The 16,159-nt window shown below is 38.1% G+C and overlaps 2 protein-coding genes across 3 annotated transcripts in view; both read right to left on the bottom strand.

The window, feature by feature from the left end:
- The window catches only part of LOC149570358 (acyl-CoA), a 428,133-nt gene that overhangs the window by 341,693 nt on the left and 70,281 nt on the right, over positions 1-16,159 (bottom strand). The gene's annotated exons all lie outside the window — the stretch shown is intronic.
- LOC149570361 (uncharacterized) lies at positions 1,530-3,437 on the bottom strand. The gene is made up of 4 exons (XM_089823438.1): positions 2,738-3,437; positions 2,366-2,598; positions 2,159-2,250; positions 1,530-1,661 (listed from the first exon to the last, which is right to left on the bottom strand). Exons 1-4 carry the CDS (start codon positions 3,397-3,399, stop codon positions 1,530-1,532), a joined length of 1,119 nt encoding a protein of 372 aa, XP_089679564.1. The 5' UTR covers positions 3,400-3,437.

Genomic DNA, 16,159 nt, shown 5'->3' with positions numbered 1-16,159 from the left:
TGCAGTATCGACACACCCGGCACAGTTTATCAGAGATTGGTTTTGATGGCAGTGACTCAGGTATCTATTGTTGTTGTCATCTCCACAGTGCAGTTGGGTGTAGGTGTCAATTGGACAGGGACTTGAGTATTGATAGAATCGATGTTTCAGTTGGTTTGGGTTCTACAGAAAGGATTCTTCTATCGCCATCTACAGTTGGTTTACAGATGATTTCATCAGAATTGTCAGTTGTTTGGATGTTGAGTGCAATTTCTCAGCTGTTGGTATTGATGATTTTTCCACGGGAGTATGGTGAGAATTGGGATATTACACAGGTTGTCATTTGGGATCCGGGCGGATTGTTTGGGCTCATGGTTCAGCCATTGCTTGGGAACAAGCAATTTCAGGAAGGGCGGACTGTCATGTCCCCAATTTTTCAGAGGTAGTCTGATTAATTAATTTGATTAACTTCGTTGTCCAAAATAATGAATATTTTATGAGGACGACTAATTAATCATTTTAATTAAATAAATAAGTGATATTAAGTTAATTACTTATAAAGTTATCAAATAAATAAATATTAAAAGGTAACTTTATATTTAATTAATTTAATAAAGTGACTTGGATTATAAAAATATTTAATAAAGTCACTTAAGATATAAAATCAGAAATGTTCTAGAAGTCTCTGGAGAAGGTGGGAAGAAAAGAATAAATAGGCACCCCGGGGCTCCTTTCGAATTAGGCAGTTGTTTTATCTCTCTCTGTTCTCAGATTGTGATTCAATCACAGGTGCGTTGGGGAACCTAGGGTTTCTGCAATCGTCACAACTGACCATTGAGAACGAAAACTCTCAATTGGTGCGCAATTTTGAGGGTGTGAAATATCATCTGAATTATTGCAGATTGGAGGTGACATTCAGTCATTTCATTAGGGTAGAATCTGTGGCTCAAGGCCAAAAATTTCGGAGGATCATTCTGAGGGTTGATATTCGAAGATATAATTTATTCACAAGGTTTTACAGGATCAATTGTCAAGAGGAGTCAAGCGACCTCTTCAGTAAAACGGATCGGGAATAGAAGACGAGTTCCCTTGACAACCTTCCAATAGCATTTCATCTATTATTAGGGCCGAACCTGGACCGAAAGCAATCGCAGAGATCATTTATGGTGAAGCGCTTAGTCTGCATATACTTCAAGTTTGTCCATGACGTGATTCAGAAACTCAAACACAGCAGATGACCAAGAAAGTGGGATTTAATCTACCCGAGCCAGGCATCATTCTTCAGGGCTTTTTCATCATTGGAGGTAAAATCGGAAGGACGAAGAAATCACAAGTGTCGGAATCTCTTAGCAAAAGATTGGGGGAGGGACTTTCACGCGATTCAAGTTTGTTGTCCATACCAGCAAATCGCCGTGGGATCACTAACAAAGGGCATTGTTGCGGGTGACTCCACACGGCGGCAACTGTATCGCATAGGCATCAAAGGGCGGGAAACGTCATACATACAGTGGGTGAATAGGAGTATTGCTAGTAGAGTCATTGCTTGGGCGTCATTGATATCCTCGCCGAATTGAACGGAGTTCGAGCATAATGGAGGGACGATTCATTCTCAGCCGGCAATAGAAGAGTAACCAGTTACGGCGGAAACAACGAAGGTCAGAATTATATGCAAGCTTGGTTACCTAGAGTAAATCCTATAGCAGGCATATGTATAATCTTTCATCTCTTGTGAATTCCTAAGACCTTCCAGCAGACTCCCTAGCCAAGTATCCTCCAGCAGATATTAATATTCTATCAACATTATCGACGGCAATCGGTATTGCGCAGGTTTTGAAACGGACCAACAAGACAAGTAGGTGCAATTTGCAGAAGATCAAAGAAGGCACGCAGAGGATATCGTACAGGTGGTAGCAAGGAGTTTACCCGGTGTTACTCTATTAGTAAGAGCTGAATGAAATATATATTGTCACTGTTATTTGTTTGTCTCTCCATAAGATTTCTTTGAATGTGTTTGCGTCACCATTATCACTGCATTTGTAATAACCATTAATTTGATGGATGATTTGAAACATTGCATTTGTGATCATTGTTCACCAAGTGTTTGACGAAATGTCTAACCCTTGAAGTTTTAAGTTTTTTTGGTGTTAAAGAAGCAATAATCCAATTGAGGTTATTTCACCTCTGCTATAACTTCCTCAATAACCTCACATAAGTATGTGGCGTTTTTTACATGAGCAAAAGCATCAATGGATTTGAGGAACATGGTATATCCTACAAGTAACAAAACAACGAATTATAATTACTATTAGCAATCAACAAATCAAAATTTGAAATAGTCAATCACGATTCAAAATTATGTATGTAGGAAAGTAGAATGATCAATCACCTCCACAGGATACAAGAAAATTGAGGAGTGTTCTTCCCCTCCTATCTGTCCAACCATCAGTCATGATGGTGCAACCCTTTTCGATCCACTCCTTTTGGTTGTCCTCAAGCTCATGCCTCATATCCTCAACCATTTCCTCCAGGAGGTATCCACTCAACTCAGCCTCAGTTGGGGCTTTAAACCCCGGACCACAAATGGTAACTGCATCTATCATGTTCTGCCAATAAGGAGTCCTGTCACAAATAGATAATGATATTGTTTAGAAATTTAGATGTCAAAAACTAAAATCATAAAACAAGTAGATATAATTAAAGTTTTACTTTTACTTTTAACTTTAACTTTGAAGATAACAAAGAAAAAAGAATCAATTACCTGGCTGCAATAAATGGAATGTTGCAAAAGTACCAGAATTTGCAAATCTCTTTTCTGGCAGCATCATGAATCTCCTTGTTCAAACCCATGCCCTCAAGCATGGGTTGGGAGCCAGGAGTAGTGCGGGGCACAAAGTAACTATCCATTCTGTTTTTCCACACTCTAGGCCGCAATAGGTTGGTGTTGGACTCTGTCTCAGTATGAGACCGACTACCACTAACACTCACATGAGCACTAGCACTAGGATGAAAAGGAGGCCTAGAAGAACCCTCTCCAACACAACCTACGGATGCGGAAGCTGATGCAGATGTAGATGCGGTTGCGGATGTGGGAGCATGGGAGCCAATACCTCTTAACCCTTCAAGTTGCATTTTCTTAGTCAACTTTTCTTGTTCAATTTTTTCTAATGCCACTAAACAAGAGCGTTTTGCCTCAGCGGTTTGATGAGTGCAAACTGTGACATCATGCCCAGGTATGCCAGCAATGTGGTATTTCAATCTATAGATACCTCCCGAGTTTATTTTTTCTTTGCAAAATATACATTTTGTTTGATATTTGGTTCTCCCGGGAAACTCTTCATTATATTTCCAGCATTCATCTTTTTTACCCATTGTGGAAATTGGAAAATGAAAGCAAAGGGCTGCTGCAATAAAAAAATTCATGTAAAAAATCAAAGTTTGCAACTAATAAACAAAAACTACAAAACAACAAACCCTAGTTTGCAATTTAGTAAAAATAAAAAACATTCAAGATTTGCAAATGAACAGTAAAAAAATTTAACAAAAAATGCATACTACACTAACATGCAAAAAAAAAACCAACACTTAACTCTTGCAAATGAGTTGAGGAGTGTTGATATTGACTCCTTAATGCTCCCAAAGCAATTTATGGCCTCCCCAAATGGACTTCTGATCTCTTTGGTGCTCTTCCTTCTTGCCGGTTGGAAACCTATGGATTCTCTTTTCTCTTCTTCTCTCTCACTCTTCCTCTCTTCTACTCATACTAAGCAAATAGAAGGCTCTTTAGGGTTATAACAAAGAGGAAAGTCAACTTAGAAAGCAAATAAAACATGTGTTTTTTTTTTTAATTGAACTTTCTATCCTTGCTGCCGCGGCCGATTTCTGGAGATTCACGATGGCGATTTAGGCGATTTTTGCCATGAATCGCCGATTTTGGCGATTCAGGCGATTCACAGGAAAAATTTGCCACCAGCGATTTCCGATTCCAAAAAAATCGTGAGCCATGAATCTTATCACGATTTCGGCGATTTCATGGCGATTTTTGGAACTATGGAGTAGATTGCAAGTGTAATCATAGAAGCCATGGAGAATGCAAAGACAATTCATGTAGTTGACCAGGATGAGATAAAATTAGTGGGGGTTTGTCATGCAGGAAAATTGAATTTTACATTATCCACAAAAATGATACTACTATAGCACCGATTAATATTGTAACTGTTTGTGAAGATATATTTCTTTCTCTATATGAAATAATTGTGTTTTATTTTGAGTGCTATCAGATCATAGAAGATGTCATATCCATCTTTGACATGAGCATTTATTGTTTCGTCATATGCAAAATTGTAAAGGCAGCTTGAGACCGCCTGAAATAATTTATTGCACACTATTGGGTTATTTGAACTTTTCCAATCTAGAGTAACCTCCGACTATTAGAGATATTCTATCAAAGATTTGACATACATGTTCCCTTACTAATGCGTAGAGGCATATTGCATTCAAAGCCTTTTGAGACTTGCATGTAATGAATTTTTTGTTGATTCCATTCCCACAGTTTGTCATAGCATGTCAGCAATGTGATACTGTAGGCAATGACAAGTTGTAGTGAGCATGGATTAGAGATATCTTCTAGCGTGGAATGAGGAGCTCCCAAATACAAACTCCACATTTTCTTTCTCTCACACCGCATGCCTGAAACTATTCACATACTCTCTATTATGGAAGTCAGACTGCATTAATGCCGCCACCATAGGAGGACTCTGCGATTGCCACAAATCCAAAGAAGTTTAGAAGAAATAATTTTGAGTGTGCCATCACATGTGCAACGGAAGCAGAGAGGACTAACCTCCAATGTGGATCGGAAAACTTGACGCAAACAACTTCAATATTACATGCAGAATATATTCCTAGAAACACGTGTGCTAATGTTTCTTCCCCATAATATTATCTGTAGTGTTAAAGATTCAAATGTCGATAGACAAATTTCATTAGTGAAGTGAAAAACACAATGTCTTATTGGAAGAAGTTGTTGAAGTTAAAAGTGGTGGTCATTATCGTGGACATGAGTGGGGACAAAAAATTAAGGTACAGGCTATGGAGTGAGGAGGTAAGTTGTTTAATTAAACAAATTATATTGTTATGATTATGCCTTATTATAAATAGGAATATTAATTGTACTATTAGAAATATACTTTCTAATTATAATGAATATTTGAATATTGAGTATATGTAATATAGGGAACATGGAAATTCCCAACTTAATTTATTTATTAAGTATTATATTTATTATTATTTGAAATGAAATCTATTCAAATAATATTACTGTGAAATTCTACTATTGGTTGGTACATAAGTAGAATATGTTTTATTTATTTATTTGAATAATATAGTATCATTATCGAGAATAATTATTCAAGGAATTTTTTTTAACCATAAAAAGTTATGTGCCTTGATCTTCTCTTTGAGAATGTTCTTGCAGGACATTGATGACTAATATCAGATTCAGAGGGAGTCTGACACTTCATCAAAAGCAATATTGAATGAAGAACTCTAAAATTGATGTTCAAAGGGAGATTGAGATTCAGAGAGAGGTTGACATTTTAGACAACCTTGAAATAGAGGGAGAAGACTGAGGATGCTATTTTGTTAACCTTCAGTGAACCCAATCTTATTGATTAAGAGGGAGTAAACCATGTTGAGATGGTTTCTTTGAAGTTCATAAGTTGTCATAGTCAAGAGGACTGTGACTATGTATGGGCCTACCGCCTATGTACATCATGAGGAAGTGACGACTTCCAAATGATGTCACTTGTATTTGGAAGAAGTTGTTGTAAGGTGATGATCTTATAATCAACTTGTATAATGAGATCTAATAAATTGAGTAACTAGTGAATTTCTTGTATCTCAACATTCTAGGAGGCCATTACTCTTAGAGTACTTGGTGAATATCATTGATATTCTAGGAGGCCAATACTCTTGATATCAAATGTGATATCAAAACATTTTGAGTAAGTGGTGAATATCATTGATATTCTGGGAGACCAATACTCTTGATATCAAATGTGATATCAAACCTTGTTTTTTAGTACTTCATGAATATCGTATGTCGATATTCTGGGAGATCAAGACTCTTGATATCAAATGTGATATCATACCCTACTTTGAGAAATTGATGAATATCATATGTTGATATTCTGAAGATCAATACTCTTGGTATCATATGCTATATCAAATGGTGGAAAACTTTTGAGATATCCTTAATATTACCAATAGTGTAATATTTGTCTTGTGTTTATCCTCCCTTGCTAAGAGGGAGTGTTAATGTTTGGTAGCTTCTGTTGGATAACTCTTTGGATATACATGTAATTATATATAAGATATAATTCTATATGAAATATAAACTTATTATATGTGAGAAATATATATATTTATATATATAACAATAATTAAGTTTATATAAATTAATTGTTTGATTATTGAATAAACATGTCTATTCAATAACCTATGCTCAATATAAATGAGAGGATGTTGCATATGGAAAACATATACCTCAAACAGGCAATGCCATTACATTTGCAGCAGATCCAAGAAACATCAACAGCTTTGTTAAAATATAAGCTATTATACTATTAAACTTTGGCTCAATCCTAAGTTTTAAATTTGAATTCATTTATTAACATGAATTATGCGTATCACCACTAAAATAAACAAAGTTCAAACTATTTTGTCGTGGGTCCCAAAGAGCTTCAAATGTTAACAGTGAATACCTGTTTCAATTTATAAAAATTGTTAATTGGCACAACAAACCAGTACCTGCAATGTGTTATAAATGTTTGATTCTTAGGATATAACAAGCTCTTATTAATGTTGTAGCATCAGCCGTATTGATTTAACCATGAGATACATTAGTATGACTGATATTATGATTAATAATCATTAGACAATTAATGTGTGTGTGTGTATAATCTTATATAATTATTGTCTAATTATTAATCTTAAATAATAAATTAATGAATAGACATGTCCCTTTAAGGGACATGTCTCTTCTTGTCTTAGCCATGTATAAATGTAAGAGATCGCTGCCTTTGGAAGACACATACCAAAAATATGGCAGTGGTTAGTACATTTGCAGTGATCCTTCGCTCCTTGACATGGTATCAGAGCCAACTGCAGATGTAACTAAGAAAAGGAAACATAAAAGGATAGACATCAATTAGCAATCAGAGGAGGAATGCAAGAAACGAGGCAGAGAGGAATATAAATATAAACAACTCCAGAGGCACAGGCTCAGTCCCAGATCGTGATCTGCAAAATTTAGCTTACTGAGTTGGCTTCAAGTTCATCGAAGGTGCAAAGTCAATAATGTGATCTCATCACCTCAGTATTGTGATATCAATGAGAGTAGCTGGTTGATTTGACACAGATTTAAAATACTGAATAATATTGCATGGGACGAAATTTTATATACATCAATTCACATGAAGATAATATTATCAGACTGCTAGTTACAGTACATCAAGCATCATGAGTTCTCTGAGCAATGTGGCTGGGATCAATAGTGATCCAGCTGTAATAAGGAATTATACAGCTTGATTCTAGGTTGAGACTTTGCACCAGCTTATAATACATAATTATAAAAATGTCTTCATCGTAGTGGGTCCTACAGAGTGATAAGATATATACGTGACTCACATTTCAATTATCAAAGGTCTCCCATCCTTCCTTGTCATCAATGGTTCCCGATTGGTTATTGCGGTTTTGCACATCATAATAAATGTGGTGGGTTATAAGTATAACAAGATTATCAACTGAGATATCGTAATAAAGAGCTAGATAGAGTAAACAAATTGACCCAATGACTCGGCATTCCAAATTGCCACAGCGACAGAGTTGAAGAGAGTTATGTTTCAAACTTTGGAGACTTCAAAATTAATTTGATCTTCTATGGATAATATTTGCAATTTGATCACAATTGTCAATGCTACAAATGTCTACAAACTACACTCTTTGCAATGTGGATAAGAGACCACCAAATGACATTATTTCTAGATTACTAATGACACTGGGCTCACTTAATGCTTATTCATTGTGTGATCGGTGAATTGTGTTGTAGTGATAGGATCTCTACAGGAAGTGAGGATTCGAATATCAATGAGCATTAATTTGAAAAGAAAATATGCAAGCAAATTGAAATTAACATAGCAACGACCAAAAGGTATGGGGTAGTTAGCGAAGCAGTGACATGGATAGGAATTGAGCAACGGTGTTAAGAGGATAGAGAGAAGCATGGCCCCACCCCTTAGGTAAGAGGTATGATATATAACAATTAATGCTATTTGTAATCATTTAATTACATTGAATATTGGAATAGAATTAATTCATCATGAATGTATAAAATCAAATTACTAATGTTCTTATAATTAAAAAATAATAATACTGTGATTGAGAATAATTATCAAAGGTAAATTTTATTATTATAAGAGTTATTTGCCTTGGCCCGTTCATGGGCTTGGTAGGGTTAATCCTATTCAAAAAAGGGGAAAGGTTTGTTGGACACCACTAGAGGAAGGATGGCTAATAACTAACTTCAACAGGGCGGCTAGCGGAAACCCGAGGGTCTTAGGGTGTGGTTGTGTAGCAAGAGATTACAAGGGCAATACTCTTGCCTTCATGGCAAAACGTTTGCATGATGGCATGAATAATGTGGCTGAATGTTTTGCAGCGAAAGAGGTTCTTGTCTTAGGAACAAAACGGGGCATTAGAAGAGTCCGTTTAGTAGGGGACTCGGAGATTATCATAAATGGCATTATGAAAGGGAAGATGGAGGCTTGGCACCTTGATATATACATTCAACAAATCAAAGGTTTACTAATGGAATTTGAAGAGTTCAAGGCTTCCCATACATTCTGAGAAGCAAACAAGGTGGCAGATATGTTGGTTAACATGTGCGCAAATGCAGCAATGGGTTCTCAAAATGAAATTTTTGAGGATCTACGACACCTTGTTTTAGAATTAAAGAGAGAAAATTAATTTGCTTTGGCCAATGTTAAAATTAAATCAATTACAACTTGGCTGATATTTTTTGGGGAAGGCACCATGACTCTTTCCCCCAATGGCATTTATCATTTTACAATGTGCAGAGATCCCAATCCTCCATGCGTGGCAGCTTGTGTGAAATCATTTTTCTTACTCTAGCGTTAGTCTATTTCCAGAGAGCTCCAAGTACATTAAATTCAAGCAGAAGCCAAGCCAATCTCAGCATTTTTTAAACGCGACAAAAATGGAGGCTAATATTGCTTTAGCCTCTGAGAATCAGACACAGACTTACGAGGGTAAGATCACTGTTCGGTGCCTTAAGAACATATTTGTGTTTGATGATCAAGATTTCTTGGAGGACGTCTAGCAGATGTTTGGGCCGAAGTACATGGATACATATTGGAAGCGGCGGTCAAACCTGGACGTAGCGTCTCCATTTTTGGCACTGGCACTATTGGTGGGGAAACAAAGGAGGAGGTTTGTCGTGTAGTTCCTGCTTGTGTGGATATGTAGTGGCTTTTGGGGCTGGAAGATATTATTGAACATGTTGTCTGGGCCGTGGGTGTAGAGATGGGAGCGAAGCCTTGGAGGCTGGTTGATGGTGGGGAATCGTCTGTCTAGCCACTGGTAGTGTGGTCCTCTACAAATCCACAAGGAGTGCATCTCTCAAAGGCAGAGCAGGGTTGGAGAAAGATTGTGAATTTTCTACTTGGGTGAATTTGGGTGTCAGCCGAGAGCAAGAGAGGCTTCTTGAAGGCTACACTGAAAAAGAGCACGCTCGCTCTAGGGCAACCATTGCGCCACCAACTCATGAAGAAGAATCAACGGGGGGAAGCTTCCACATCAAAACGAGTCTAGGTGGATGCCTCACTACTTGAAGAATAGGGGGATGGCAGTTGCAAGCGTCAATGGGTGAGGCAGGGGATTTTGGTGATGGATAATCGTTCAACGCCAATGTTTACACGTAAAGAAGCAACACGCTGATTTAAGGAGTAGCAATAGATGATAGTGGAGACAACGGCGTTTGCATGCGGGCATCTTTGGTCTTGTTTGTCTCTAGTTTTTTATATCTATGTTGGTTTAGGTGGTCTAGGCTTTTGACAATGTTAATACTCTGACTTTTTATAATGACATATATTTGGCCATGGGACGGGTAGATTTATAGCAGTAAGGTTTATGGGCATACCGCATATTTTGTAATCTCTCTTTAATATCAATATAATACAAATAACGTCACCTATAAAAAAAAAGAGCTATTTGCCTTGATCTTTTCCTCTGAGTATATTTTGCAAAAAGAGGGAGATTGAGATTCGAAGGGACTGACATTTCATTAGAGGCAACCTTGAAAGAGAGAGAGTAGATAGAGGATATGGTTCAGCCAACCTTCAGTGACCTCAATCGTATTGATTCACAAGGAGTAGATCATGCTGAAATGGATTCTCCAGTGATCAATAAATTGTAGCAGTCAAGAGAACTATGTTTCATAAATATACTTTATGACTATTTGGGCCTAACCCCTGTAAACATCATGAGGAAGTGATGACTTCCAAATAATCATCACTTGTATTTGCAAAAGTTATTCAAAACTGACAATCTTACAATACCTTAATTTTCTATTATGATGGATATCTTACAATGTCTATGCAAAAAATGATAGATTATACTTTGCATGGTGGATTAAGTTCCTTAAATAAACCATGGTCTTCTATTGTGATGGACATCTTATGACGTCTAAGCAGATCACGGTAGACGATAACTTGCACGGTGGATTAAGTTCCTTAAACAGACCATGGTTGTTCATATGGTAAGCATTACGAGAATGTGTGTGCACATACCCTATGAACATTTTGAGTACATGGTGAATGTTATGCAAATTGATGTTCAAGATGTTAATCCTAAATAACTCTGATAACATAATGATCTGGACTGCTGATCGTACGGATCTAGCAAAGCATTGACATCCTTAGTAAAGGATTTAACCTAATAAATACCTTATATTATTTACCTAATCGGCATCCTTCTTGAAGCATTTGTTAATGTTCTAAATGACATATTTATTGTTAATACATTTACTAATTAAATTGTTTATTCATGAGACGCCGATCTGGGCAACATACTTTTTGGTTTGTGTATGGCCGACCTAGGAAGAGTCATGTCCTTTCTTAGGACATGTCTCTTGGGTGCCTTATATGTATGAGATAGAAATGTGGATAAAAGACACACAAACACAAAGAAGTTTGTTCCTTTAGCATTCTCCACCTCATTTGAATTAGTACCAAAATATATATTATTGTAGAACTATTATCTCAGCAAGAAGGACTAATATTCCATCCATAATTGATCAAGACCATCTCCAGCACTATTAAGGTTTTACATCAGTTTGATTTAGAAGCAAAATTTGCACAGAAACTTTACATGGTATCAGAGCTCTAGTAGTCAAACTTGGGCTCTGCAAATTGACAATTAGACTTTATATATCTAGCAACATCCTTCTATTTTCAATGGCAAGCACAATTAGACCCGAGGATAGGTTTGATGCGAAAGAACACTTCGTTGCTTGGAAATTCAAAATCACGATGATTCTTGAAGACAATGATGTAAAACAATTTGTTGATTCAGCATCCAAGCAAAATATTGTTGAACCTAATAAAACTATCTGGAGTAAAGGAAACAGGAAAGCCATGCAGATCATATTAGATGGAGTGAAAAATGAAATAATACCTATGCTAATGAAACATCAAACAGCATTTCATATGATGAATGCATTATTAAATGCATATGAGGTTAACGATGCGACTAGAACCCTTGCACTAAAAAGGCAACTAAATCATATACAGATAAAAAAGGGAGAATCTATGAACTCCTTGTTCTTAAGGGTGGCTAGTCTAAGAGATGAACTTGCAAGTATACAGACCATAATTGAAGACAAGGAACTAACACTTATGGCTATAGATGGGTTTCCAAATTCATGGGAAATATTCTCACAAGGAGTAAGTGCTAAAGATAATCTTCTAGACTTTAATAAACTCAAAGGAGATTGCCTGCAAGAAGAATCTAGAAAACTTAAGAAAGGAGGAAGATTGAAAATTGAAGATGAATAACTTCATGTCCTCAATACAAATTCTTATAAAGGTAATAAGAAGCACTTCAAGAATAAGAAGGGTAATCAAAGAACTGACAAACCTAAGAAAGATCTATCCAAAATAAAATGTGAAAAAAGTGAAAAATTTGGTCGTTATAGATCTAATTGCCCTGAGAATATAAAGCAGCAAGTAAATTGTACAAGCATTACTAGGAAAGAAGATAACTATGATTCTGAGAATCATGTATTGTATTCTACACTATCAAATGAAGTATCAAGCAAAGCATGGGTAATTGACAGTGGATCATCTCAACACATTACAGGATACAAAGAAGAACTGGACTCTATATCTAAAGAAGTTGATGGCGAAGTTACCATCGGTGATAATTCCGCTCATTCAGTCAGAGGAATAGGGAATTGCACCTTGAAACTGAAGTTAGGTAGCTCTCTACATCTCAAAGGAGTACTCTATGTACCAAGAATAAAAAGGAATCTAATCTCAGTTACAGCACTTGAAGATAATGGACATAATGTTGCATTAATGGACGGTAAAGTAATGACCTGGTCTAAGAACTCTTCATTTAAGAAATCAAAGTTGATTGATCAAAGAAAGGGATACTTGTATGAATTAAATATAGAATCTTGTCAACCTATTCAAGCCTTAATTCATGAAGCTGTTGATATAAACAAAATATAGCACAGAAAGTTAGGACATCTAGATTTCAAAACCTTATCAACTATGTAGAAAATGGTAACCGGTTTACCTAAGTTGAATAAAGATCACTCAAGCATATACAAAGGATGCGCTCTAGGTAAGAACACCAAAAGTCCATTTCATGATAGTACTAGAAAAACTAACAATGTTTTGGAATTTGTCGTCGGTAAATATTGTGTAGCCGACAAGGTGTGTGTCAGGATGTATGTCATCGGTATATGCCCCTTTGGGAAGGTTCTTATTATGTAGCCGACATGTTGTATGTAGCTGATAGACCCCTTCGGGAAGGTTCTTCGAAAAGTATTTACACCCTCCGAGATCATTGTAATCATCATCATAAGCATAATGTAATGTCTTTGGCATATGCGAATAATAGAAGGATTCTGCTATTCTTATCTATTGTCTATGTGCATTGATTCATTTACTCAGTACAGTAAACATTTGGCACCGTTGCCCGATGGACTTGTAACAAAGGCGCAGGAATGAAGACTAATGCCGAATTAGCTGAACAAGAATAAGAATAAGCTCAAAGACAAGGATGAAATACGCATAGCACAAGGAAATCTAATTTTGGCACAACAAGCCGAACGCAGAAGGTGGTTCCAGAAGATTGCCGACGGACACAGAAGTGCTGAGGAATTGTTTGAAGAGGCTTGACAGTGAGTGGAGTTGCTGGAAGAAGCAAGGGAGGAGTTTTTTGAACCTGTATTCGCCAAGGAAAGAGAATCCAAACGGAAGGGAATTGACTCGCACGGCTCGGAGTGCCGAGGGAGCACGAGCGTGGAGTGAACTCTTCGTCCGCAATATACTTCCAAAACGAACAAATTCGCTTAACCGAGACCCTTCTTCACCAAAAAGCACAGCTGTCAGGATACAAAGCGTTGGTGCCGAAGTGCAAAGCGTTGTTGTTGGGATACAAAGTGTTGGTGTCGGAGTACAAAGCGTTGGTGTCGAGATACAAAGCATTGGTGTCGAAGTGCAAAGCGTTGGTGTCGGGATACAAAGCGTTGGTGCCAGAGTACAAAGCGTTGGTATCGGGATACAAAGCATTGGTGCCGAAATACAAAGCATTGGTAATGGAATACAGAACGCCGGTGTTGCAATACCAAACAACGCCCCTACACAATATCCAGTAATAATGGCAAGACCAAAGGAAAAGTTGCCAAAATTTGATGGTGATGGAGTAGCCGATCCAATCCGACATGGTAAAACATGCGAAATGATTTGGAGGGCGAATGACATAACAAATACAAACGAATGGGTCCAACAGTTTTCGGCCACCCTATGGGGTGTCGCAATTGATTCATTCGTTGATGTAGATCCCCAAAAATTAACCACTTGGGACAACCTTAAGGAGTTTACTGCCAAATTTCAACTGCTCCGCGACGACAATGAGATCGTAGCCGAGATATACGACACAAAACAAGGGGAAAATGAAACAGTTCGAGTCTATGCCAAGAAATTAAAAGACTTGATAAATAAAATGGAGAATAAGTCGACTGAAGGGCTGTAGAAATGATGGTTCATTGAAGGACTACACCCGAAGTTGCGGAAGAAGATGAAGATTGTGCCACCATCATCATACACTGAAGCATACAATCGAGCAATGAACTTAGAAAGTGAGCAAAAGACAAAAAAGAAGAAGAGTAGCTCGTCCAATTCAGATGACGACGCATCTTCAGAAGAAGAGAGTAGTGATGACGAAAAGGGCAGCAAGAAGGTCCGAGCCCTCTAAAAGGATATGATTCGGATGATGAAAGAATTTAAGAACATGCAGAAGGAGACCAAGGGAAATGAGCTATAGTGCAACGAGTGCAAGAAAGAAGGCCATACGAAGGGATCCTGTCCGAAGGACCAATTCTGCGAGATTTGCCAAATCATGGGACATTCCACAAAGGAATGCCCTTTCAATATGAAAACAAGAGGACCTCAACAAGTGTTCCTGACACAGGAGGCTTTCATGTCAGGAGGGAGTGGGAACACCAGCACGGAGGGTGCCACGTCGAGAGGATATAGAAACAATCGACGAGGTCAAAACAACAACAATGGCAACAATAATAATGGTGGCAGGAGTCGAATTCAATACGATGCCAACAACTGGCTGATAGTACAATGCCGAGCATGTAATTTGTGGGGCCCCTTTGCCCAAGACTGTATAATGGCAAACACATCAAAATTATTATGCAGATGGTGCGGTCCCGGCAATCATGAAGATGCTAAGTGTCCAAAATCCGGGATAAATTTGATCACCATTGGGATGGACGAAGAGGAGGTTCTGGCCATCACCAGGAAACAAGCAAAATTGTACCCTGACCCGACGGAAGAAAAGAAGAGACTGGAAGAAGCGCAGGCAGAAATCTAGAAAGCAACGCAAGCAAACAAAGCACACCTGAAGGACACTACTGGTACCTTCACATGGAACTGCGCAAAATAGAACATCGTACGGCAAATATTACAAACCGAGGTACCTGTCAAAATAAATGATCTGCTGCTCACTATGCCTCAACTCCGTACAGCACTCACGAACATCGCCCTGTCTGCTAAATTGCCAGCAAAACAAGGAAGAGAAAAGGAAAGTGGCACAAGTGCAGAGGATCCAATGCTGCTAGCCCTCCCATCCGGACGACATTTGGTAGTCATCGAAATGGGAATTTTGGGGACTGTTCTGACAGACACGATTGTGGACGGAGGGTCTGTGTCAATGTGTTACCGGACACTTGGAAGAGGTTGGGACAGCCGACGTTGTGGCAACCTACGTTCCAATTATTAACTGCGGAACAACACGGGATCAAATCGTTGGGAGTCCTCACGGCACAACCGGTGACGATTGGAACACAGTCATTCCTGCTTGACTTCATTGTGATCCTGCTAAAGAGGAAAGGATACAATGCCATTCTGGGCCGGGGGTCTCATACAAGCCAAAGTTAAACACGACTGAAAAAAAAACACTCTCACTTGAAAGAAAAGGGTGGAAATTCGTCATTGATTTACACACCCAAATGGTGGGGGAAGAAGCTCTGACATTAGATTCTAAAGAAGAGGATGAAGGGAGGCAGCTTATGGAACCAGCTCAGGAGGGGGTCCTTCGATTGGAAGGAGGATCAACAGACGACGATTTGGATTCAGTGAACGGTCTTTTCCACTGGCAGATGGAGGACTATGAGTTGTTCCAGAGCTACAACATACTAAGGATTGAGGAAGGGCACAGTGATGGATTTCCAAAAGAATTCACGGAAGTAAAAGAGCGAGATGCGCCGCTAGATGAAACACCCACCCATGCATTCACTGAGGGGGAGTCGATCAAATACAACGAAGCCACACTACAAACTATAAATTTGGGAGATGAGGCTGAA

This window comes from Cupressus sempervirens, chromosome 3 (genome assembly GCF_028749045.1).
Source record: "Cupressus sempervirens isolate cs-2001-9-10 chromosome 3, ASM2874904v1, whole genome shotgun sequence".
NCBI lineage: Eukaryota > Viridiplantae > Streptophyta > Pinopsida > Cupressales > Cupressaceae > Cupressus > Cupressus sempervirens.
The sequence above is the reverse complement of the archived record's forward strand: the minus strand, read 5'-3'. Positions and strand labels throughout refer to the sequence as shown.

Coding starts and splice junctions, on each gene's coding strand:
- LOC149570361 (XM_089823438.1), bottom strand. CDS start 3,399: ATGAATTTTTTTATTGCAGCAGCCCTTTGCTTTCATTTTCCAATTTCC. Junction 2,599..2,737: donor ATTCCATTTATTGCAGCCAG/GTAATTGATTCT, acceptor TATTTGTGACAG/GACTCCTTATTGGCAGAACA. Junction 2,251..2,365: donor TTTTCTTGTATCCTGTGGAG/GTGATTGATCAT, acceptor TGTTACTTGTAG/GATATACCATGTTCCTCAAA.